The sequence below is a fragment of the Polyodon spathula genome, chromosome 7, assembly GCF_017654505.1.
Source record: "Polyodon spathula isolate WHYD16114869_AA chromosome 7, ASM1765450v1, whole genome shotgun sequence".
Taxonomy (NCBI): Eukaryota; Metazoa; Chordata; class Actinopteri; order Acipenseriformes; family Polyodontidae; genus Polyodon; species Polyodon spathula.
Window position 1 is genome coordinate 30,019,479 of NC_054540.1, and position 26,850 is coordinate 30,046,328.

General features: G+C 38.5%; 1 protein-coding gene across 2 annotated transcripts in view; it reads right to left on the reverse strand.

The window, feature by feature from the left end:
• The window catches only part of LOC121318500 (LARGE xylosyl- and glucuronyltransferase 1), an 82,329-nt gene that overhangs the window by 26,670 nt on the left and 28,809 nt on the right, over positions 1–26,850 (reverse strand). For both annotated transcript variants that reach the window (XM_041255233.1, XM_041255232.1), the window contains exons 3-6: positions 11,740–12,041; positions 10,653–10,735; positions 3,286–3,409; positions 2,219–2,390 (exon numbers count right to left, since the gene is read on the reverse strand). In XM_041255233.1, the coding sequence (XP_041111167.1) occupies positions 2,219–2,390; positions 3,286–3,409; positions 10,653–10,735; positions 11,740–12,041 (681 nt within the window). The remainder of the gene's footprint in view (positions 1–2,218; positions 2,391–3,285; positions 3,410–10,652; positions 10,736–11,739; positions 12,042–26,850) is intronic.

A 26,850-nucleotide genomic window follows, 5' to 3' on the forward strand; every position in this document is an offset into this window, starting at 1 on the left:
AAACATGGTATCTGGTACTACGCAAAATAAATCTTTATGTAACCATGCTTTTAGACTGTCTTGTACCTCTTGGGTTAACTCATCTAGAGGGTGAAATTGTCCCCACCCCTTAATTTAAAATATACCGGTAAAACTCTTACCAGTGGAGCACAGTGACAGTGTGTGGGGGCTGATTGCCAAATGTATTAGGGCTCAGCTGAGAGGAGCCATGATTTAAAGCACTGTGCCCACCCATAATTATATAAAAAATACACTAGAAAACTTGCCAAAATTAATTCCTATTACATATCAGCTATCCCAATGATTTTTTGTGTAGAGTCGATGCCAGTTTTTCTTTACTTTTACTTTTTCAGCTTCAGAACCATTAATCTAATAATAATTCCTTAATAATAAATCCTTAGCTTACTCTTGAGGGTATCAGAATAAGATCTGACCTATTTTGGTCTGATTTCTGAAAGCTCACTAGTTTGGCTATCAAAGGCATTGAATGGATATGTGTTGCAAAATGTAATTCAACCTACTGTGAGATTATTGTGACCCACCTGTTCAAAGCAGTGACACTTGATTGTAGCCATTAAAATAGTTCCATACATTTTCTCAGCCATGCACATCCATTCATTATATAGGTCTCTAATGTACAGTTGTGAAATAAATACTTTTTTTTTTTTTTTTTTAAGAACACATGTATTTTACATGATAGGTCTACATCCCTTCAGCTCAGATCAGAGGCCCAGAGCAAAAAGAAATCCAGGAAGGACAGTGGCTGGGGGCATGGCCAAGCAAGTCTTAGAAGTCAGGGATTAACCAGAACCCCTTCCTAAGACGACAGCAGACCCTGACATGCAGCAGACCGAGGGTGAACCCAAAGCTACTCTGGTCTCTCTCTCCCTCCCTTTTCTCCCAGCTGCTATCACATTCATGCCTCATGGGGAGTTTCCAATGGAGGAGTGAAGAAGACAAAAAGCTGGCAATAGATACTACTTACAGATTTATAGCTAATTAAGATTCTGCCAATGCCCTGGCATTTAATATTTCCCTGCTGGCTGGTAAGGTTAATAAATCTTCCTGAGTTCATACTGTGCTTTTCCTCCCCTCATCCTCAGACTGGTGCACCCTATGAAAGCCGATACACTCCATCCTCACTGCTACAGCACAGCACTGAGGCCCTGAACAGCTCTCATGTATGTATTCCTCACTGTAATATGAGGAACAATTGTGCTGGCTCCAGTCAGACATAGTGATTCATTCTCCTCACACCTCAATTATGACCTGAACACACACCCTGCAATTCAATCCTGGGAGTCTCGCAAGCAGAGAATGTCAATTTTATCAAATTGCGTAGTGGTTTTGAGATGATGACTACAATTTTACTTGTGACCTGAGCAGAGGTAAAGGCTCTGTTGTCTTGTTTCATTATCTTGTTTTTTTACAGGTGTTTTTATACAGAAAACTTGTTTAATTACAGTGTTGTGGAGTAATGCAAAAACTATAACGCGTTACCGTAATCTGTACAATGGTTGCTTTTTCAGAAATGTGGCAACAGATTACATTTGAAAAACAAAAAGTAAACCTTACATATCACATACATGCGCTTTTCATATAATTTTGCTAGACAACGCAGTCAGAGGAGGGAACAAGTGGGTTGGACAGCTTGATCTTCAAAGAATATTTCAAGCTGTAGCCTAACTAAACTGAAAAAAACCCTCTGTAGAATATAAACTGTGCCTGAGAAGTAACTACTTGTAACTGTAACGTTAGATTTTTTTAAAATTAATAAGTTATTGTAACTAGTAACTTTTTTGTTCAAGTAACTTGCAACTGTAACATATTCCTTTTTAAAAGTAACTCCAATCCTCTATCTAAAATTAAAAATGTTTTTTTTTTTTTTTTTTGCTGTTTTACATTTCCCAACTCAATATTAAAGTAAGAGAACCCTGAACCACTGAGAATGACTGCAAACACCATACGGTAAGAGAAATGTATATTAAAAAATAAACCATGTGAAGCTACTTTCCATTCCTGCAGCAAGAGTTTACTGGATTTATTTTTAAATGTTTCTTGTTTGTTTGTACATAAGTTGGATGAGTTTTGCAAGAGTGACCTCATTTGGGTTTTACTTCCAAATATAAAATAATTACAGCGAATATCATTCATTTAGTAAACTTGAACTAACACTAACTAACTGAACTAATACTCCTACCCTGCTGGATGGTCTTACCTTTGAACTTGTGGAAGACAGCCCACAGCTCAGCGATGTCGGTGGCGAAAGTGATGTCAGTGTCCAACACAATGACTCGTTCAAGAGCAGATGGCAGAGTTTTAGTCAGCACCAGCTTCATGAGACCGTAGATTCCAGAGTAGTGCTTGTTGGGAATCCACGACACCTCCGACTGGACAGGGGCAAAGGAAATGGCATGGTAAGCATTTTGATAAACATGAAGTCATTTATCTTTCCATGTGGAGAGTAATAATGTGTTTGAACAGAGTTGTGGGGAAGTTGCTGGCAAACTGTCAAAGGAGGAATGACTTGGACCACAGATGAAGAAAACTGGTTTTAGCTGGTATTCAGAAAGCAATACCAAGGCTTAAACTATTGCTGATGGTACGCTTTGTGAAGTGAGGAGCTGAAGGATAATAACAATAAGACACTCCCAAGTAAGGACTACATTCAGAAAGCAAAGTCAGAGCTCCCTTCATGGAGTGAAACCTCAGTACTTTAAGCCATCAAGTTTTTGTTAGGTTTGTGGAGTGATATGTTTCTATTTCAGCAGGTGAGCAGGCAGTGGACAGTAGTTCCGGAAGCATGCTCAATTTGCTATAAGTGATTGTCACTTACATATATCCTGTCAGCCAATCGGAGAGCTTTCCCACCATTGCGATTTAATTTAATTTAAAACATGACATCTGGTACTACTTTAGGTTAAAGGAAGCTTAGATATTACCTCAGCAGTATATTCTGAGCATGTGACTGGCTGAAAGAATCAGTCAACAGAGGAAGCAACTGATTGGTTATTGGACAGGAAAGAAGCCAGTGAAGGGGTGGGAACAATTTCACCCTCCTGGTGAAATAACCCTGGAAGTCCAAGACCGTCTAGAAAGCATGGCTTGCAAACAGAGATTTATTTAACCTAGAGAAGTACCAGATATAATGTTTTAAAATGAAAATAAATTTTTGTTATAAGATTTCAGCTCAGCGCCCGTCCTTCAGGGAATGAATAAATCTATGTAAGATAGGGCCCCCTTTGAAAACCGTTTGGACACCCCTTTAGCAACCCCTTTCATTACCTTGAGTTCATCCGCATCATAGAAGTCGACTCGCACAGCTGGAACCATCCAAGTGTGGAAGAGGGAGGCGAGGATCTGCTGGGCGATGGAGTCCGTGATGAAGTGGAAATGGAGTGGGTTCCGTCTGCAAGACACAACGTCTCATTAAAAAACACTGCTCTCATTTGTACTGTACTGTAACACTTGTCCTGCTCCCCTACCATTTCACAACATCTGGTTTCTGAGCAGTGTCTATGGAAATCAAGGGCAGCATTTGGCATTCAGTTACATGGGCTTTGTACACACACAGGCTAAATACGGTTGGGAGTTCACCTTTTGCTCTTAATACGGTTTGTATACACACACAGTTCGGTTACAAAGGGCAACGACAACCACATTAGTTAATCCTGCTCAGAACAAGTAGCGAGTTCGGTTGTTAATTCAGTTCGGTTAGTTAATGCACACTAACTGTGTGTGTGTATTACAACTGAACTAACACAACCACAGTTGGTGCTCAGTGGATATTTGCGCAACTAATGATGTCATTATTTATCAGACATCTCCGTGTGATAAACATATATATATATATATATATATATATATATATATATATATATATATATATATATATATATATATATATATATATATGGTTTTGCAACTTAAATAAAACAATATGGGACAATTTGTATCCCCAAACGCCGCAGTGCGACAGCAATTCGTTTTTCCACAGATACCGAACATCTTATCTGTATGTTTTGGCACTCCAGGAAATGTCTCAGTAAATGAAAGATGCATATACAACTCCTTAGACATGCGTACATTTTTAATCCAGTCATTTGGAAATCAGCACAGCTCTCGCTCAATTAAGTACAGTACTCTCTTCCAAAAGCATAAACAAAAACAATTGGGAATTTTTACAATGCAAGTGGCTGTACAGTACTGAAACATTCTGAATATAAAGTTTGATAAAATAGCATACAGCACACTGCAATGTGTAAGTTTAATGCTTTCTTATTTTTTAATTATTACAATCGGTTATTCATGTACAGTAGTCTGTATATTGCAAATACATTTTTATAACTATTGTAATCAATGCAATATCTAGCACTACATTTGAGTTTCACAGCAAAACAAGCACACACCTCTTCTGCTTATTTTACAAGGTTACTGGTGAACTGACAAAATCAACTCCACTTATTGTAACCATTTAGATGCAGTCTCTTTGAAGTAATAATAAACTTGTTTGACTGCATATGAAAGCAGTATCCCCCTGTTGCAAGTCAGTTTAATTCCTGATGAGCCAGACAGGCGATTTGACACTTTGATAGTACAGTAGTCTCCCCGTATAGGAACACCTCCTAAGAGAACACCCTTATGGAGAAACTGCATTACGCAACCCCCCCCCCCCCCCCCCCCCATTGTAGATGATCTGGCTAAAAGAACAGGAACTTTGTTTAAAAGAACAACTTCTTGGCACCTGCAGTGATTCGTTCACAACAGATACAGTACCGTTTGGTAACCTGATAACTCATCATCATCAAACTTAAATGGTTTATTCAGTCTTTCCAAAAGGCACACTGATTAGTTTATTCAGTCTTTTAAGAACTGCCATCATATCATTGACTCGTTGTGCATTCTGATTTCCACGAGTGCACTTTGTCGCTCCACAGAATGGCATGTAAACAAGCGGCAAGACACAGCGCTGTTCCTCTTTCTACAAAAAGTTAGAAATTGTTTGAGCTCTTGAAAAAAAAAAAAACCCTGAATCAGACATGTCGCCGAGCAATTTGGGTTTCCTGTTCTGGTAAGTTGCTTCACCATTCTGTTAAATAATTTTGTGCGTGTCTTGAATATTGCTGCTGTACTGATATTCAAAATTAATATAGAGCTGCAGCTGCATTTTTTAATATGTGTAGGGATGTTGTGTTAATTTATTTTGACAGTTTATTAACGTTAGTTTGTGTTTCTTTATTATTCTAGTTTATTAACATACACTTGCCTATTGCTTTTCTTTTACTTATTCCCAAAGACAATCATGAACAATCAATCAGTGATGCCTCTTCCATGCTCCATTCTTTCTTGGGTGCTGCCATCTTGGAACGATAAGTAAAATGAAGTCACAGACTGAAACATTGCTGCCAATATTGCCCCTTCTCCGACTCTCTCAGCAGGATTGCAAGAAGTCTTGTTCACTGCATTACACAAAGCAAATCTGCAGCAATTTGTCGACTAGCAATTATCGCAGGCAAGTATTGCTAGCAATATTGCCTAATGTAAACCCACCCTCAAGTGACGACTTTTTTTAAAAAATATATATTTTACCCAGTTTTTCTCCCAATTTGAACTGTCCAATTGTATTTTTAGGCTCAGCTCACCGCTTACAGCGCTACGCTGACTCAGGAGCGGCAAAGATAAACACAAGCTGTCCTCCGAAGCGTGTGCTGTCAGCCGACCACTTCTTTACACTCTGCCGGCCCACCATGCAGCTCTGGGCAGCTTACAGGCAAGCCCGCAGGCGCCCGGCCAGTCTCCACGGTTCTCTAGTGCATGGTTAATAGAGGACACCCTGGCGGACCCCCCCGGTAAATTGTGCAGCGCCCCCTGGGAGCTCCTGAGCTCCTGTCCACAGTTGGCAGTGGAATAACTTGGACTCAAACTGGCGACCTCCAGGTTACAGAGCGCATCCTGCATTCCACTCCAGTGACTACTCTTTTTGAAGAACATACCCCAACTTCCCTGAAGAGATTGAGGCAGTAATCATTTAAATATTCCTACAGAATCTGTGCCCATCGGAGGACCTATTTTGTCCAATACTAGTATGCAGAGAGTAGTATAGCTTTTGTAATTGCAAATGTTAGTAGTGGTATTTTATATGATTATACACCTACACAGCTGTACGTGGCTGCTGGAACTTTGTATATTGAAGGATTGTTTTTACTTAGTTCTAATAAAGAACCCCCAATTAACAAACACCATCTAAAAAGTGAACAGTTTAACTTGATGTGGACTATTATGAACACATGAGTCATATGTATTTTAAAGCCTTGATGACATCCACATTGTGTAGCAGCAGCCAAATTGACATTGTTTTGACTGCACTGTGCATTGAGATGCAGAGCACTGTGGAGCTCGAGAGCCTTTATGCCAACAATGTGTCATAGGATCCCGGTGCTGGGTGACATGTGAAGAGATATGCATAGTTGGCAATCTTTATGGAAACTGACTCCAACATAGCCTCAATAAAGAAGAGTTAAAAAATGTATTTTAATAAAGACGTGAAAAAAACATGCCAATGTGATATATATATATATATATATATATATATATATATATATATATATATATATATATATATATATATATATATATATATATATACACACACACACACACACACACACACACACACACACACACACACACACACAGTGGTTTGTAGAAGTATTCACCCCCTACCAATAATGTCACATTTTATTGAATTACCAATAATTCCTGCAGTTTTTCAAACAAACTTTTTCAGTTTAAGCACTTAAATGTTAAATGTCATGTTAAATAGCAAAACTTGCAAAGAAAATATACAAAATGAAATTTACTGGTTGCACAAGTATTCAGACCCTTAAGTCAGTACTTGGTAGAAGCACCTTTTGCAGCAATTACTGCAATGAGACTTTTTGGATAGGTCTCTACTAGCTTTGCGCAGTAGGATGGTGAAATTTTTACACATTTCTTCATGGGAAAATTGCTCCAGTTCTGATAAATGTGTTGGGGATCGTCGATGGACTGCAATCTTCAAGTCTCACTTAAATTTTCGATTGGATTCAAGTCAGAACTTTGACCGGACCACTCAAGAACATTAATTCTCCTCTTGTTCAGCCACTCCAGTGTGGCTTTGGCTTTGTGCTTCGGGTCATTGTCCTGTTGAAATGTGAATTTCTTCCCCAGTTTTAGAGTCTTGGCTGACTCAAACAGGTTTTCCTCAAAGATCTGCCTGAACTTTGCACCATTCATTCTACCCTCTATCCTGACAAGCTTCCCAGTCCCTACTGAAGAGAAGCATCCCCATAACATGATGCTGCCACCACCATGCTTGACAGTTGGGATGGTGTTGACTGGGTGATGTGTTGTGTTGGGCTTCCCCAGACGTAACGCTTGGAAATTAGGCCGAGAAGTTCTATTTTTGTCTCGTCTGACCACAACACCTTTTTCCACATGTCTGCAGTATCATCTACGTGCTTTTTCGCAAACTCCATATGTGCTTTAATATAAGGCTTTTTGAGTAATGGCTTCTTTCTTGATATCGACTTTATGATGTCGTATAGATGTCATACAGTCGAAGCAGGGTAATAATGCAAAAGAGTTGGAAGTTGAGGACCGTCTGTATGTGTATGTGTATGTGTGTGTGTATATATATATATATATATATATATATATATATATATATACTAACGAAGTGTCCCTGCCAAGGCTGGTTTACACCCTTAAAAACAGGAGACCCAGACACCAGAACTGCACGTTTCAGCACTTTTATTCACACAGTTAAACAAAACAAACAAAACAATAGCCTAGCCCCCACTTGGAGCACTCGTTAAACTTTTACTCAAACTAGCTAGCACGGGACCGCCAAACGGTTTACCAGTTTCAAAAACAGTTATCGGTTTTATAACATACAGTTTTAAAACATATAACACACAGTTGCAAGTTTGTACACACAATACTTATTTAAACACACAAACATACTTCACAAAGACTGCTAATTCCAAACACTTCAACAATTACATTAAATGGTCCCCAAGTGATTCCCATTCAGTCCTAGAGGCTTCTGGGACCTGTAGTTTTTTAGCTACCACCATGACACCTCTCCCGTGCACTAGAAAATTCACACCGTGACTAACCAGTACACACACAGGCAAGACTCTCGCTGCCACTAATTATATATATTACACACACACACACACACACACACACACAGGTTTGCAGAAGTATTCACCCCGCTGCAACGTTTTCACATTTTGTTGGCACCTGAGCATACTTCACAATGCTTTCAAATTAGACTTTACATGTAGAATCTACACCAAACTATTCTAATTTGATAATGTAAAAAAAATGCATATAGAATATAAAGAAATAAGATTGAGAAAAATCTCAGTTGCATAAGTATTCAACCCCTTTGCTACTGCAGCCCTAAATCAGCTCAGGTGAAAATGATATGTTTGAAAGGTCACAACATTAGTGAAATTGTTTCAGCCTGTGTGTACTCAAAGTGGTTTAATTTGTAGATAATTTCCCTCAGGTATATAAGGACTTTCAAGCTGCAACTCAAATAGTGATCCAACAAAACAACCATGAAGACCAAGGTGCTTTCAAAACAAGTCAGGGATAAAGTAGTAGAGAGGCACAGAGCAGGAGAAGGGTACTCCTCATATAACAGTGTTCACTAAAGCTTTGAATAAAAAAAGGTTGTTTGAAAAACAGTGCACACATTATTTGTAATGCAACAAAAGGTGACATTATTGGTAGGGGGTGACCACTTCTGCAAACCACTGTCTATATGCACACAAATAAATCTAATAACCTAACATCCCTCCAACATCACAGAAAGTCTATGCCACAGACACACACACACACGTACTGTACGTGGTATTTTCCAACATGCTATAACAACAGGCTTTTCACACATTGTGAGGCACAGTACTCACTAAGATTGAAATAAGCTGAACAAGCGATATGATAAATGACTGAAAAGTAACTTAAGAGGGGTTGTAAATCTGAAAAATGGAATCCATATAATTTAAATCAAGGGTATATATATATATATATATATATAACAAATATTTTAATAACAGAGCAACACCGGTAATCCCGTAGAAGGTCATTCGAGACAGATGATAGCGTTTAGAAACAAATTCACCTCTCCAGACACTTTTAACAGTATACATACTATCTGCACACACCCTATGCATTCCCACTTATAACCATACCTGCCAAAGACCACGAACAGTCAATATTTTAGCATCACTCTGCGCAAGAGCAGGTTAAATCTATTTTCATCAAAAATTAATTTAAAACGTTCTGTTTAAGTAAATCTAAGCCGTACACAAGAAATACATTTGGCTTACAGGCTATCCTATTGTAAAGCATAATAGGAAGCAGTATGATGTATTTTAGTGGTTACAGCTAAGGGACAAGGAAGCAGCATGGCCTTATTGTTATATCTGCATGATTTGGAAGCAGTGAGGCCTATTGGTTATAAATTAGAGACTCCAAGGTTATATGATCTAATTGTTAAGGAAGAGGGACTGGGAGGCAGTGTGGCCTATTGATTATAGCTGAGGGACTGGGAGGCTGGTAAAATACTGTTAGTCAATCTTTCTCTCTCCCATTCCTCTCACTCCATCTCTTACTCATTCACTCACTCCCACTCTTCTGGTCTCCATGGGAGTCAGTTGTGTCTAGTGGTTAGAGCGGAGTGTCTGTATCACAGTGTGGTCCAGCAGTTAGAATTGAGACCAAGGAAGCAGTGTGGTTAGAACAGAGGTGCTGGGAGGCAGTGTGTCCCATTCACTACAGTTTTTTGACTGTGAGGCAGTGTGGCCTAGAAGTTACAGATTATGAATTCGGAAGCAATGAGAGCTAGTGGTTAGAGCTGAGGGACTAGGAGGAAGTGTGGCCTTGTGGTTATTGCTGAGGGATAGAAGTCATCGAAGATAAGGACAGTCAGAAGGCACCAAAGGTTGACTTGCGCTCCAGTCTCATGCAGACGATTTTTTTTTTTTCATGAGGGAATAGACAGCTAGCATATCCAGAATGTCACTGTATGTGTGTTTTTAGTAAACAAAGCCCCCTGTTAGCAGCACTTGTGACAAGCTGATTTTACTATGCAGTGCGGCAGAGAATTTAAAAAACAACAAAAAAAAAATCCTATATTCTTTTTTGGGCCATTTTCAATAACCGTTCTACTGTATAAAAGCTTCCAATTCTTTCAAACTGCTAACTGACTCTTGTGATATCGCAACAGTGCAATTTATAAAATATACCGCCCCTGTTGTGATTGTCAGCACTGATTGGCCTACTATCATTGTGTTCAAAAGCAACATAAAAGGGAGGAGTGCACTGCACACACAGCTCATAAGATTCACGAAACTAGCAGGATTTATCACTGCACCAGCAGGAGGACAGCACCCCTGTATTTCAAGCCGCACCCCCAGCATCCCTAGTTCCAACACCCATGTAACTGAGGGACTTTGAGGTAGCAGAGTGATATGCTCTGGAAGAAAATGTTAGGTTAATGTTTGAATTCAACAGGCTGGAGAAAACAGACTAAATTTAATAAGAGGTGAGGAGAAATTAAACAGTGTGTTTTACCAAAAAAAAAAAATAATAATTACCGGTGAAACAGGACAGATTTCACAAGTGTGACCACATCCCGACTGGCATTGTAGCCTGCACACACAATTGCAACGTGGATAGTCTGCAAAGAGAGAGAGAGAAAAGAAATGTATTCTTGCAGGGCATGGAGGAGAAGTGACCGGTGCTGGCTAGTATCGAGTGACTTTCATCTCTAATAGATGGACTGCAAAAAGCAGCTTGGGTGACAGAGGAGCAAGCTTCACTCTGAACTCATCACTAATGCCTTGCTCTTTGTTTTCAATTCTGCCTTTCAGGTTATAATTAATGGGTTTTGCCGTTTCAAACATGGGGCTCCTGCTGGGAACAAGACCCTAGATCAAGTGGTGTCAGTGTGATTGGAGCATTTTGATGTTTTATTAAATTAAAAGTGGGAAAAAAAGGAAAAGGAACAGATCAAATCTAGATAAGTGTATATTTCAAATGAATCCCATATTTATAATGCCCAACAATAATGCCCATAATTTTAAAAAATACTTTAAATCTGATACTAAGAATATTAAATATGCATTGAGTATACTGGTATATTGTATACTATAATGTATAACTGGTACAATGGGGTATATCAGTACATTGTTACTATTGAGTACTCTTTACATATGATCTTTAATGGCTATGATGTCACTACTGCATATGCCATTAATATATAACCAGCATTATTCACCTGGTTAACTGGGCTATATCATCTTTACAGTGCCACTGATTAGAGGTTTCGTCACTTTAGTGTCTCTCCCAAAGTGCCTATGTAAAGTGTGTAACCTACAAAAAAATAAGTGTGGTCTCTTTAAAAATACACTGTTTGGCCATTTGGGATCCAATTTTGCTGGAAAGTTTGAATCTTGCTGTATTATAATGTCATTTGTTATACACATATGTGTAAGCAATCAGGATTTGACAACACTGTTTCTGAAACAGGGCTAAGTTCTAATTATGGAACTAAACATTATTTGGTGTGACTAATTACTAATTACTTTAGTGCAACATTATTTAATTTTATACAAACCTTTGTTGGTCTTTGAGAACAATCCATGTGTTCAATTTTCTCTTTGTAAACTGCTGGTACCTTACCTCACACTTGTCCACCGGGGGGTGCTGTGCACAGTCCGTGCTGTTCCCAGGAGCTCCTGATCGCTGCCCCTCGTTGTCCCCCGTCCCCTCCTCTGTGGAGTATGTCCTTGATTGGTTGCTGTGGCGTCTATGGGGAGGCTTGTGGGCGTGGCCTCTCTGAGATTGGCTGAGCTGCCTGCGTAGGGTGCGGTTCTCTTCTTCTACCTCTCTAACCCTCATCTCCAGAGCGTGGCGTCCCCGGGGGCCTGCAGATACCACGACGGATTGAGGGTCTACAGGAGAGAGGGGCATGGGCTTCACTTCTGGAATGGAGAGAGAGAAAGAGGATGGATAAAGAATGGAGCAATGGCTGTCAACTTGACTATGGAAAATATACAGCAGTACATCTGTTTGAGTTTTGTGGTTGGTTTTGGGATATGATTTCAGTGTCAGGGTTGAATACATATTGTTAGTCTTAAAGGACAAGTAGGAACAATTATTAACTTTATTTGAACTGAATAGTAAATCACATACTTATTTTTATGTAATTGTTTTTGAATTGCAGGCCACTCATTTTAAAGTGTTTTAGACTTCTGGAGGCCTGGGTTCAAATCTGAGCAAAACACAACACAATTCAGCATGGCACATTTGTAAGTCTATGCTTGAGAGAAGCCCAGGGCAAAATGAAGGTGTTTTCAGTCCAGGAATGGGGTTACTTGCAGAGCTATGAGTGGATCGTCTTGTAAAACTGCTCTGAATAACAAACAAATTAAAATTGAGAAAGCTCAGAACCACCAATCAGGAAGCTACATTGAAGGGCTCCAGTTGACTGCATACTGTAGACAAGCAAAGCATTATCAGGCATTACCTTGGTTGTTGACCTTGTCTGTACGGCAGCTCTTACCTTCCTAACTCGTTCAACTACGAGATTCTAACGCAAGATTATATTGCTTAAAAAACAGTCTTTAAAATAACTCATGGGTTGCGTGAACAGGCTCATAAGCAATAAAATAAAGTCTTAGAAGCTTCAGCAAAATAATAAACAATTTATGAGAATGCAGACTGCAGTTGTGCTAATGAGAGGTAAGAAAATGCATCCGTTACCGCTTTAACGGGCCTCCAGCAGGACTTAAGAGAACATAATGAGTGTCTCAGAGGGAACACCCTCACCGTGGGTGTCAAAGGAAAGCTATGAACACCCAAAGCAACTGTTAAAATTATTACTGATCTCTGGTACAAGGCTGCATGGCTCAATGATTTAAGACCATGTTGTGCACAGTTAGACCCAGACCCGAATATAGCCTGCCCTGGGGACAAGAAGTGAACACCGTGGTTGATAGCAAGCCTTGATTTACCTCACAGAGACCTGGGTTTGGAAACAGGTTGTACAATATTAAACTACTTTGAGCTTGACTGAACACACAAGACCACTAAGCCGAGCGCACAGAGAAAACCATGATCTGTTTTCCTATTCTTTATTATCTTTGGATTTTCTCTGCCATCTGTCAATATAATCCGGTGAATCCCGTCCCACAAAAGAATAAATAAAAAGAAAAGAAGATGCCAGACCCAATCGTAACCCACATTACCATTGCTAATATATCTGTCATTCCGGCACCGTTTTCAGAAATAGCAGCATTAATTAAAAATAAAATACAGCAGGGCCCAGGATGAATGGCAAAACATTAGACCATTCATTGAATTTGTGGTATAAAGTCAGTCAGGCATGTCAATCAGCCACGCGCAGAAAATGATTTTTCACTACTAAGATTCACACTGGGGCCTACTCTCAAAAGCTTTAACTCTTATCAGCGGTTATTAAAAAACATTTCAAATCTGTTTTGAAGGATTAAATAGTTTTTTATACACATTACTTTTCCAGACTGTTTTGTAAATAATTCGAAGCTCTGTTAAATGGTAATTTATGTATGTTTTAATATATTTAGAGTGCCCAATTATTTGACCTTAGATTTTCTCTCAAATGTATACTGTCAACTGTCACTGCAGCAGTTACCAACCATAGCTCAGGAACTAAGACAGTTGCCTCTTTACACCCATGCACAAGAGCAGAACTACTGGCCTATGGAGAATAAAGACCAGCCTTCTCCTCCCTAATCCACAGGGGCACCACAGGCAATGCAATGCTCCCTTTGGAATCTTCAACGAAGGATTGGCAACTTCTGTATGAGCTTGTGCGGCCCGGTCTGTATGAACCACCCTGCACACCATGCGGTCATGCTTTTATCAGATGAGCAACTCTAGCACCCCTGCTTAATTCAAATTCTAAACCCCTATGCTAGTTATAGTGACATTTTAGTAAGAATTGCCTGAGCCTTCAGGGTGATACTAACAATTATAATATTTATTCCCCAAATCTTTAAAATGACACAGTACTTTCCAATTACAAAATCACTGAAACCTCTTCAACAGTCATGTACAGTAGGTCCCCAATGCTTCAGATTGTTATGCAGGGGATTTGCAAGTATACACTTTTCCTGGAGATCGCAGGGAGGCTGCATTAAGAGAACCACTGCCTACACCATAACCACTGCATACACTACATCTTCTCTCCCCTCTAGTGCCAGGAAAAATACTAAAATATGCACTTTTAACATATTTAGGCCAAACCTGCATTATTAATATATTTATATACACTCACAATAAAATGACTGAAACTGATTAAATTAGACATATCCTGTAATAATCTAGTGTGAAGCAGGCAATATAAGCACAAGGACAGCTACAGTGCATGAGCCTTAGGTAGACTGTTACTACGGTGACAATATTTTCATATTTCGACATACCATTGGAAGCAGAATGGGCTGGCCTAAACAACCATGGTACAGAAATCAGTAACTTACAAAACCAATTTAATTTATATTGTGTGTGTCATGTACAAAGGTTAGCTAAAAACCTGTAGCATGACAGTATGTTTAAGCCTGGATTTAATAATACGAATGGTCTCAGAGCTCCGGATAAAGACGTAATTTCTTGGTCTCAAAGCACGACCCGCAATGTATGTAATCATATAGCCTCGCACTCAAGACAGGCAGGACTGGAGTCATGGTTCCAAAAAAGCAATAATATTTTACTGAAGCTAGTGTGAAGAACTAAGAACTGGGTGAAAATGACTTGTAATGGATTTGATATGTGAAGGTATCCTGGCTACAGTATTCTGTAGCTCAGAAGCTGAAGCAGGTTGAGTGAAGTATTTGGAAGGCAGACAAACAGATAATTACAATAATCTGTGTGGTTACAAAAGAACAAATTAATGTCATTGTGTCTCAGCATGTTACTGTAGAAGTATTTATTTAGTTGCCTGGCAATGGCTTTTAAAGAGTTAGTAGCTTTACATTTATTTGTATTTTTTTTTTGTTTTAACTGTCACTTTACCTTTCATGATTATTGCAAAACTGAACTTTTTTTTTTTTTTTTTAATCTTTTTCAAGTCTGTGTTGGAGCGCTTTGACTATGAGTGCAGAAGCTGCTCTTAGGTGAAGCTGCCTACAGAGCTGAAGAAGTGGAAACACTTTAATTCATAATACACAATGAGCAACACAGGCAATCCATACTGGATCTTGTTGATTTATGCTGGACATATGAGTTACAGGGCTCTGAACACTTATGGCAAATTGCAGCGAACCAGTGGTTTAGTCCATGTCAAAGGACTAACTTCAGGACTAGAAAACTCCAAGGAACTGAAAAAAATTAGTCCCAATTGCAGCGTACTAATAAGCCAATCCAGTAAATGATCTGATCAAGTGCACCAAGTTACCGATCAGATTTAGACTTTAGACTAACTGTTGTTATCAATTACATATATCAAACGGCTCACATTCAGCTGACAATAATGCGTCTTGAAATTCTTGATGACAATGGCCTGCGTGTTGTGTTTGGCGGTAACATCTGGAGGCAAACTGATGGCAGTCAAGCAATTTCTGCCAGGTGAGCTAGGCAATTGTCCACAATTAGGACTACTTTTCGCTTTTCAGAAGTCATGTCACGATTAAAGTCTCGAACATATTCTTCAAAGAGTGAATTCATCATCCAAGCCTTTTTGTTCACAGTGTCATGTGAACAAGTGGTTTGCAGTGATGCAGTGCTCCAACAACAACAAACAAATAGAGTTTACGGTCCAAACAGTTATTTTTATTTTGTCTGTATGGTTTCGCACTGTTAAATAATAACGCAGACAGCAATGTGTAGTTGCACAGGTAAATAACACAGGGTTTCAGTCCCAAAACAATAATAAACAAAGGCAATGTCCTTTCGCAGTGCTCCCGTGCTGGTGGTGAATACACAATCATCCTGACTGGTGCAGTATTTGTAATTCGGGAGTGATGCTGGCTCCTGTTTTGTTAACCATCTAATCTAAAAGTATAAACACACGGTTTATACTTTTTGTCCGTCCTTTACAAGTATGTTTGCAACCATAACAAAGGAAAAGATTGCATCGTCACAAACCCTGAAATACTCTTAGTCATGTCCCCTCCGATAGCTAGTTTAATCACGTCTCCTCCAATCCATGACTGACACATCGTTTATCGTACAAGGGTGATGACTTCTGGTATGGTGACTCTGCCCCTTTCCGGGATGGCCGGCTTCCAAATGACCCTGGAAAGAACTGCCAAATCATCCAGTACGGGGCACACTGTTCCTGTTACACAGCATTTAACATGGATTTAAAAAACGTTCACAGCCTTAGAGATTGATTTTATCAATCTATATCCATCAGGATAAGTCACAGCTGGACAAGTCACGCACTTCAATTTATAGCCTTACTGGGCTACCATACGTTGATGTACAGGTTGGAAATGCATATCATTGCATAGGGGAGGGATTGAATTTCACTCCCTCATTTTCACTGAGAAGGGCATTACAATTTTAAAGGGCAGACAAAATTTCAGCCGTATGCAGAAAGAAAAACAACAGAGGAACTTGTTTAGAGATAAGAAAGAGACACTGTAAATCCAATGGATTTGACTTGTAATTATATTAGTAATATAACATTTATTCTGTCCCATGTTTTAATTAGGGCTGTCAATTAATCAGAGTTAACTTCTGCGATTAACGTGTTAATTTCTGAACGCACGTTAATCGCACCCCTGTCTTGTCCCGCTTAGCATACCGTAATTTATTAACTGCGGCACCATTTGAGTCAGGATCGAATGACACTGAACTGCATTATGTAGAAAAGCACTCAAGCTGAAGGACTTGTGAATGGGTTTTTTTTTTCTAACTTTGATGGTTCATTGGATAGAAAGAGGCTTACTTGTACCTACTGTCAAACTGAGTGCATCTAGACTGCTGAGGCACATGTGTGCTAAACGTGCTTTCACTTCTCAAAAAAACACTTTAGTAGTTCTTCAGACAACAATATAACAACAAATGAAACCTGTCAGTTTTTACATAGTACTCTTAGAAATTCAGGATCGCTCCAAACCCATGAATCAAGCTAAGTATGATACTATAACCAGTGCTGTTGCAAAGTCGATAGCTACAGATTGCAGACCAGTTAACAGTGTAGTTTTGTTTTACTTCAATAACCACATTTAATTTTTAAGCTATATTATTTACAATAATACCATTATTACTAATAATACTACTAATAATAATAAAACTATTATGACTGCTACTACTACTACTAATAACAATATTAATAAATATTAACTGAGATTATTTTTTGTATTCTGTTAGCCATTCCTTTTTATTTATTTTTTTTAAATCGCTTGACAGGTCTAGTTTTAATATATGTTTTTACAACATTTATAAATATCAAGAAACAAGTCTATATACGCAGATACTGTTGCATGAACTAAAATTATATCAGTAATTTTTTTCATTATTACTGATAATTGAATGAAGAACTATTATTTTATTTACGAATATTTATTTTGAGAAAAAAAATAGTTGCCTTCCTAGCTTCCTAGCCTTGGAGGCCAGTTGGTTTGGTCTCACCTCCGCGAGCCAAAGGGAATCCCTTGCTCATCCCTAACTCGCAAACTAACTCACAATTCTCTGCGGTTATCAAATCCCAGGGTTCTTTCTCCAGCACTTGTTCCTGTGAAATTATTATTTTTTAAATAAAAGTTCAGTTCTAAACCATGTATTGTGTTTCTTTTTTAAGTGGGGCTAAAAACACCCATTTCATAGACCCTTGTCCTTTAAACTCATAAAACCTTCCAAATTATGGGCTGCAATTGTGTGTGTGTGTGTGTATTGGGGGGCCAGGTGTATGTGAACAGAAGACTGCAGGCAACAGAACCTTGGATGCAGCAACCATAAACCTTCTGACTTGGAGGCATATGCTCCTGTGCAGAAACGGTATGTGCAATAGAAAGCACTCGGGGCAAGTGTTTCGTACACCAAGTTCTACCGCTGATGGAAGCCCCAGAGAAGTAAAAATGCATGAGGCAGTATCAGATAAGCCAAGCAATGAGCTTGTTAAAATCTGCGGAAGGGGTTGCATCTTTCTGTTTGTATTGATAGTACGTTATTGATTTGCACAACAATATATCTTCTTTCTGGAATTTAAAAAGTTGTAATTGTTTCATTATTCCACTCTCTTCACCAGATCTCATAACATCATTTGTGGGGTTTTGTTAGTAATAGACAACAACCTTGCTTACTGCAGAGGCCTGCCGAGTCACCAGATCTCAATCCAAATGAGCATCTGTGAGATGAGATGGAACAAGGTATTTGGAGTAGAGATCCACAACCAGCCAACTTGACACAACTGTGGGAAGCATTCGAGTCAACATGGGCCAGCATTCCTGTAGAGTCCTTGTAGAGTCCATGCCCCGACGAATTGAGGCTATTCTGAGGGCAAAAGGGGGTGCAAACCGTGCGCAATATTAGGAAAGGATTACAACTCAGTCTTTGTGATATCAGCTTAATCACACACACACACACACACATGTGATATTAATCAAATTGGATTATAGGTCTTAATATATATTATATAGGCCGACGGAATATAATATATATAAGGGGGTATAGATATATTATATATATATTCCTGTTGCTGAACCACAATTTGGTTTAGCCTTATCAGATGTTATTACAGAACTTATATAGCCAGTGAATTCCGTGGAGGCCACACATGGAATAGCAAAGTAGTTTACACTTTGCCAATGTAGTTTCAACACAGAATTAGTTTAAAATAAAAAAATGAATATGAACACATGGATTACAATCATTTGCGGCTGCCTACAGACCACCAAGGAACTCAGTTGCTTGAGAAAGTGGTGTGCCTGGTAGCCTTGTCCCCTGCACGGCAACCCATGGCTGTCACCATCTTTTTCTTCTGTCTGTCTGCATTTATAAAATTACCTAGTGTAGTACAACTAACATGGGTAACTGGAGGACACTTCCTAACATCTACAGCAGGAAACCTATTATAATCTCACTTTCGTCACCATGTGGTACAAAACAAAATACAAATTTGGGTCCCCTGAATGGATCACATGGCAAAGACACAACTGTATGGTGTGCAGAGTACGTCATATAGTCAGGATTGCTTCCTGGCTATGTCATGTTCTTAGCTGAGGATCCAACAAGGGGGTGCTTAATTATCTATCTGTCGCTCCTGCAGGTAGGTAAAATCGTCAAGGACCTAATCATGCTACTGCTACCCATACCGACCAGGCACCCAGCGAACTAGAGACAACACCTGCATCTGTCCTTTGTCTTCCAGTGGCTGGTAGCTTGCCACTGTTGAGTTCCTAGGTACAAAAAAGCAACTGGCTTTGCAGTGGGATCGGAGGACATCCACTGGCTTACTATTCTCCTAAACTGTTGTGGGGAGATGTTGCGGTGAGGGAACACAATTGGACATTCTAAATTGGAAAGAAAGAAATCGGAACAATAATTGGACACTACTGATTAAATATACTATTTAAGAAACAAATCAATCACAATAAAAAGAGTGTGTGTGTGTTTTTGCTTACAATTACATGTAGAATACAGGCCCCTTGGATTACCTTGTAAACCACATGTTGCACCTCATTAGACTTATCCTGGTATATAAAAAATATATATATATATATTTTTTTTTTTTTTTTTTTTTTTAAATAAGCAAGGCAGTGTTTTCCTGCTCACCTTGCCCCTCGGCTCTGCAAGACTGATAACTCTTTAAAAACTGGATATCGATTGAGATGCAGAATTCAAAACAAAAGTCCGGGGGGGGGTCTCCCCTATCCTCTCCTCCAGTTTAAACTTGCATCAAAAGTATTTAATGAGCTTCAGCCATGGCAGCAGGGGCTCGGCCAAATACTCCCATTTCCTCTTCCTTTGCATTAAAACCCTCCATTCATTCCCCCACTCGTTTATCAATCCCCACTGGTCCTAAGATATCAAGCTTTCTCTATAGTGCTGCAGCAGGGAGGGAGATAAAAACGTAATGTTCAAGTACTGTATACCCTTAGGCAAGCTGTGCAGAGTCTGCAGTTTGAGGGAAGATGTCATCCTGCATTCACTGTGAAGGCTGCTACATATGTGCTCCTTTCTGATTTCCTTGTCATTATCTCTCACCTCAGGTTGAGAGTTATCAGCCTTCAAAATAAGAAGTATTCGAATATTCTTCGGCCAGTGTTAACACTGATGTCACAATGGCATTTCATCATGCTACATGACAAAATAATGTAACAATGGAAGACAACTGTGTTCTAAATAATTAAAATAGTTTCAGCTTTCTATAATTTGAAAGGGCATACCCAAGGCCAGGACTGGTTAACGAAAGTGTGTTAATTATGAAAACATGCAGCACCTCACAGGAATGATATTACTTTGAACAATCTTTCCCATGATGTGGGAACTGATGACAAGCATAGCGAATAGCACTGCTGTAGATTTAAAAAGTATGCAGTCATCTATCACACTCAAAGAGTCCTTGGAATGGGAAATTTGCTTAAGTGTGTGAAAATCCATTACACCGAAAGTCAAACAATACTTTTTAAACCAATTTTTTCCTTCTCACAAATGCAGGTCTTGCAATTGCTGCTGCTGGAACAAACACAGGATTTCCATGTTCAGATATTTCGCTCAATTTAAATATTTGTTCATTTTCAAAAAGTAATTCAAGCCATTTATTGCTCAGAACGCAGGAAGAGACAGTTCTAAAAGTTCTACTTTTGTGTACGAGGAAAAAAAAGTTGCAAGAAATAGATGTCAACAGTTATTTATTTCAGCAATTTGTATGCAAAAAAAATGGTAATTCAAAAGTATTCATACCCTTTGATGCTATGATAGCATTGTCTACAAGGTGCTAGCAATTTCAATATGACAATGCAGAACCTAATTCTAGAAAAGTCTAGAAAATGTTGGATTGTAGATTAACACTCTTAGATAGTATAAAAGGGTTAGGCAAGGATGACTGCTGTCATTACCAGTAAGTCAATATGGGAAAAAGTAAAGAGCTATCTGAAGAGTTTAAGCAGATAATTATTTATTGTCATAAAGCTGGAGAAGGATACAACAAGATTTCCGAGCATTCGAGTATACCAATTTCAACTACTGTTTCTATTATCAAGAAGTACAAGCTTGTGGTACTGTCACAACACTCCCTCAGTTCTTTCACCAAGAAGTAGAAGAATTGTGAGGAAGGTTAATAACAATCTGAGATTGACTGCCAAAGATATTCAAAGTCAACTGGCTGCAAGTGGGTTTGGGGTTTCCATTTCATTCCAGGTCTTGTGTGTGTGTGTGTGTGTGAAATTTATATATATATATATATATATATATATATATATATATATATATATATATATATATATATATATATAATCACACACACACTCACATATCACACAGAGCTCTTTTTTCATTTTTTATTTTATTCATTTTATTTTTGTAATTTCTAGTGAATACGAACATCTGATTTTTGTACCCAAAGACATGTCAAAAAATATTTGTTTAATATTCAGATATTTGTCCCAGCACTAATTAAAAATTATCCAAGATATACAGGCAGCCATTTTCAAAGAAGCAGGAGTCATTGTCTGGGAGATAATAAAGAGGACTCTCTTCCTCCGAAGATGAGGACTAGGAGAGATTCATTGTTGTTACAGGCATGTTAATTTACTAATATACAATATGCCTAATAGACATGTTTGTAGCATTTAATTGCAAACAAATGAGTATTGCTTTGTACAAATGTCTCATATGCATAATTGAGGTTGTATCTGTGTAAATTAATCTTTAATTTGAGGTTTTATTTTTTTCTTCAAATTTTGGCTGTGTCTTAGATTCGAGGATGTCTTAAATTTGAAGGAATACAGTATATACTGTAGTGGAAATGCAAAGTGAAGTAAAGGAGAGGCAAGCAATGAAAATCAGAGATTAATATTATTAACCTACTATGTAACACACAGTAACTTCAGAGTACAAAAAAGCAAAGTAAACTGCAAAATTACAATGCAAATGTACCATACATCATAAGGGGTAAAACTACATAGTCTCTGCATACTGTAGTAGATGTTCTCTCAAAATTGACATAATGAAATGAAAAAAAGTATGAGCATTTCCCAAATGAACAGTAGATCTCCTTTGTTGTGCTCCTGGCAAAAACATGCTGTATTTTAATGAGGTGGAGTTTATGCAGTAATGTAAATAAATAAAATGTAAAAATGTATTTATAGTTTAAATGAAAATCAGTACACTCAGCATTTGGCTTCAGAAAGAGCATTTATTTATTTATTTATATTAACTGTATAACAGTTGAGCAATTAATAAAGATATATAAAGATACATAATAAAGATATATGTTGTTGTTTTTATGTTGATGTTATGACTAGTGTTTATTAAAAAGGCGAGGTTACTGCAGGCGTTGTGATTTAATGATTTGAAGTCCTGTCCACTGGCGACTAGACGAGACCACCAAACTCATAACACTTGAGCCTGCTGCTCCATCTAAAACCATAAAACGACAGGACGGCTAGCTCCACCCCATGGCTATCGTTTGTAAAAACTGCTGCGTGCACCTGCTTCTGAATCTTGATACAGGGGTTTCCAGGAAGGCAGCACTCAGCTATGCAGACTGGTCACACATTAGGTGGTGAACAATGGCTTTTTTATTTTATAAGCACTGTTCTTTTCATTTATTCTGTCGATGCACAGAAGCCCAGTGGGAAAATATTAGTCAATCTTTCTCCCACTCCCCTCACTCCAGTTGTGTCTAGTGGTTAGAGCAGAGTGTCTGTATCACAGTGTGGTCCAGCAGTTAGAACTGAGACCAAGGAAGCAGTGTAGTTAGAACAGAGGGACTGGGAGGCAGTGTGGTCTTGTTATTAAAGCTGAGAGACTGGTTGAAACTAAAGATAATTGTTAGACAGTATTGTTTTGTGGTTAAGACTGAGGGAATAGGAAGCAGTATTACCCAGTAGTTTGAACTGAGGGACTGGAAGGCCATTCGATTGATCTTAGAGATGGCAGAAGTTTATCCCTTTGTCAGTTAAATTAGTACCAGGGCTCGCAAAATGTTGTTAACGGTACTTGCCCTTTGGCCAGTCCACTGAAGACATTTGGTTGTCCAAAAAAAAAAAAAAAAAAAAAAGTCAAGTTGCCCATAATTGACCTATGGACTTTGATTTGTACAAAGTACACTTTACTCAATATAGGTACAGTATCTCAGGGTTCATACACTTTTTCAATATCATAAATTCCATACTTTTTCCAGACTTCCATTTGTTTTTCCCAGACTTGTGTTTGTTAGTTTCTACTAGTTTTTTGATAGTTATCCACATAGGCGGGCAGCCGCAGAGCATTATAGCTTTTTGATCCAGAGCAGAAGTTGCTCCTGGTTTTCTAAAAGTATTTGTCAGAATCTGGAGACAAGGCAGGTATGCAAAAGAGAAGTAAGATACAATCTAAGAAATGTCCAATATTACAAAAAGTTGTATACTGCAAGTATACTTGTGCCAAAATAGGATAATATAATGGTACCAGTAGTATACTAAAACCAGACAATTTTGGCATAGTACACTTGCAGTGTTTTACTTTTTTTGTAAGGGATGATATTGGATTCTGATCCAAACTTCTTTATACCCTCTTAAACATTGAACACTATGGGAGGTGAAAAATAACAAAAATGAAATAAGAAATGTGCATGCATTATATACTAAAATGTGCAAGTGTTGTATATTAAGCATATAAGTCAAATAGCAAGTACAGCACACCCTCACTAGAACAACTCTGTTTGGGTCCAAAGCCTTTTGTTCGCTATAGTAAAAGGACAATCCAAAACAAACAACATAAGCTGCTGAAGTAAGTTAAGGAAGTCACCTTGGATAAAAGCATTAGCTAAAATTATTAATATTAGTGCTGTTTTATTATTTGATTGTCTTTATTATTACAGTATTTGTCACTACTACCACTAACAATAATAATAGCAATGAGATTGTGAATAAAAGTAGAACTACAAGTACAGTATCTATTTGTGGCTTGCTGCATCCAGTATATCCTATTTGTTGAAGATCACAGTACAACCCCCCCCCCCCCAAAAAAAAAAAAAGCGCAATCACAAAGTTTCTGTTTTGTTTCAAATGCAAATGTTACTTTAAATCTTGGTTCTTTATTAAAAAAAAAACAAACATCAACGTGTCTTTTCTGTGCCAGTTGCATAGAGCTGTACATCAGCAGCAGTTTGATTTATTTATTTATTTATTTATTTATTTATAATCAGTATTAAATCATATAATGAAGGTCATATAGCGAGGATGTAAATAGTATATCTACACTCGGCTGACGGTTTGGACCTGAGACTGTTGCTGCACTCTGTAAAATAAGTTACACGCAAGCACCATACATTTAAAATAAAAATTACAGGTAAATTTCATCAATCACATTAAAGAAATGAAAAAAGCGATTTTAACATGTTATGTGGTAAATCCGAGTCAGTGATAGTAACTATCATATTCAATTTTTGGGGGGGGAATAACATTAACAGTTTAATAAAGGTAACAACAAGATACCAAAATGTGAATCTTGGTGAGCAGAGTACTGTAGCTTGTAATTCCAGTCTGTAACTTTGTTTAAAAAAAAATCAGAGCCTTCAATATAAAAGTATATACTTTGGCTGTCGTAATGTCCATTTTACCATTAGTTTCACTGGAGCAGACACAGTCATGTGACATATACCAGCGCGCTGACTAGATAGGATTGATTGAGTTGTCAGGGCATTGTCAGGGGTGTTATATGGGGCAATCTTCGCAGGATTTGGTCGCAAACAATATAGTTGCTACTAGTAAAATTGCCTAGACAGTTTCCACTAGAGCTGCTGACTCGATTTCAAGATCAATTATTACACTATGTAACACAATTTTTGTTCCTGGATAGTAAGTGTTATTTCCTAATTGCTTATGCCTCAAAAGTACAGAAAATGGCTATTATTCCCCACAAACTTTGCTTTTGTGACCAGGACAGTGATATTTCAAATTATCACTATTTCCAATGGGAAAACGGGCAAATGTGTGTCTTTTCGTTCACATAAAGTCAGAAAAAAACAACATATGAATCCAAATTAACATGTATTTATACTAAAGTAATACAAAAATGACTACAAAAGATTTAGAAGTGAGTAGTTTTTCGAGATTTACGATTCTACTGTAAATACAGTAAATAAAAATAAATTTGTTTTTTGTTTTGCTAATTAGACTCTAACACTAACAAATAGGACGCTGTGCTTCTCACATTTGTTCACAACGCACCCCACCCCACCCCCCAATGGATAGAACACATTGTAGACACAATGTTGCTTTCCACAGCTTTGGTGAACACAATGAAAGTCAAGCAGACAGCCCACCTTTCCGAATAACAAGCTTTTAAAATTTGTCTGAAGCACAGACAAGTAAACAATATTCCTCAACACTGCTGAGTGAATGCGGTTCATGGATAATTATACCTCTCAACCTTCCAGATAATGATTAACATGAACATCTCTCATCAGGGTTCATTAGCATCTATATATAATCTCCATCCTCAAGGCGTATATTAAAAGGACCATTAAAAGGACACAGTATCATAGCTATGCTGTAAAGTGTTCCATTACATTACATTTAATTTTCCAGTGGGTTATTGTTAAATATATTACTAAATAATACACCTGCTGTGATGTAACTTCTTTGTTAGACTGATCATCTTCGCTAGTTATATACCTGCAATTATATATCTACTTATTTCATATGGCGTTTGAAAAGGCACAGGCTACAGTTTTATAAGCCATTCTACAGCATGCAGGGTAGCTGCATGGAGTCCACTTGTTCAGCTAGAATACTTGTGCATTGGGCAATCATCAGTGGTGTGCCCGGTGGTTTGAACCTCACGGCATTCACAGCTTGGCGAGTCTTTGATCTTCCATTTATGGAAAAATATCCACACCTCCCATGCCCTGTTCAGACGTGGCTGAGAGCGGACCACTGTCGTTGTGGCAAGGAGAAACCAGGCTGTTCCTTCGATAAGGTCCTTGTGTGGGACAACACTGTTTTCCCCACATCTCACGCCATTGGGTAGCGGGCTCCTTTCCAGCTAACAGAAGAGTCGAGACACAACTTCAGACGGTACGCAAAGGGAGATCTGGATTTTCCCAAGATCTCCTTATACTCCCTAAGTGTTGCAGCATCCCATCGGATGTTCGATGGCGGGATGTTCATGAGCTGTTCAGGACACCGATGTCTTCCCTACGTTGAGCTTCAAGTGCCATGCTTTGCAGTACTTCGAGTACTGTCAGGTCTGCCTCCAGGGTTCTCTCCACTTCCTCGAAAGTGGAGGCTTGGGTTGTCAGAGAAAAGTTGTCTGCATAAACTAATTTGCGCGACAATGTTGATAGAATGTCGCTGGTGTAGATGCTAAATAAGGCTGGAGCCAGGACTGACCCTTCTTTAGGTCACCAAGGTGCATGCTAAAAGATGGGTTGCTCAGTATTGCAATAATCAGGCAGATTGTGGGGCAGCATCGGATTAAATTTATCAGCTTCAGCAGGAGACCCTTCAACCACACTACTGTAGGAAGACGAAAGGTTGATGAACATTCCCGCTGTTTTTAATTTCTTCTGGTATCTGGCCTCAATGCGGTTGGTCAAAGCCAGTACCTGGTCGCAACAGTTTCGACCGGCTCAGAACCCTGTCTGCTACCTGGGGA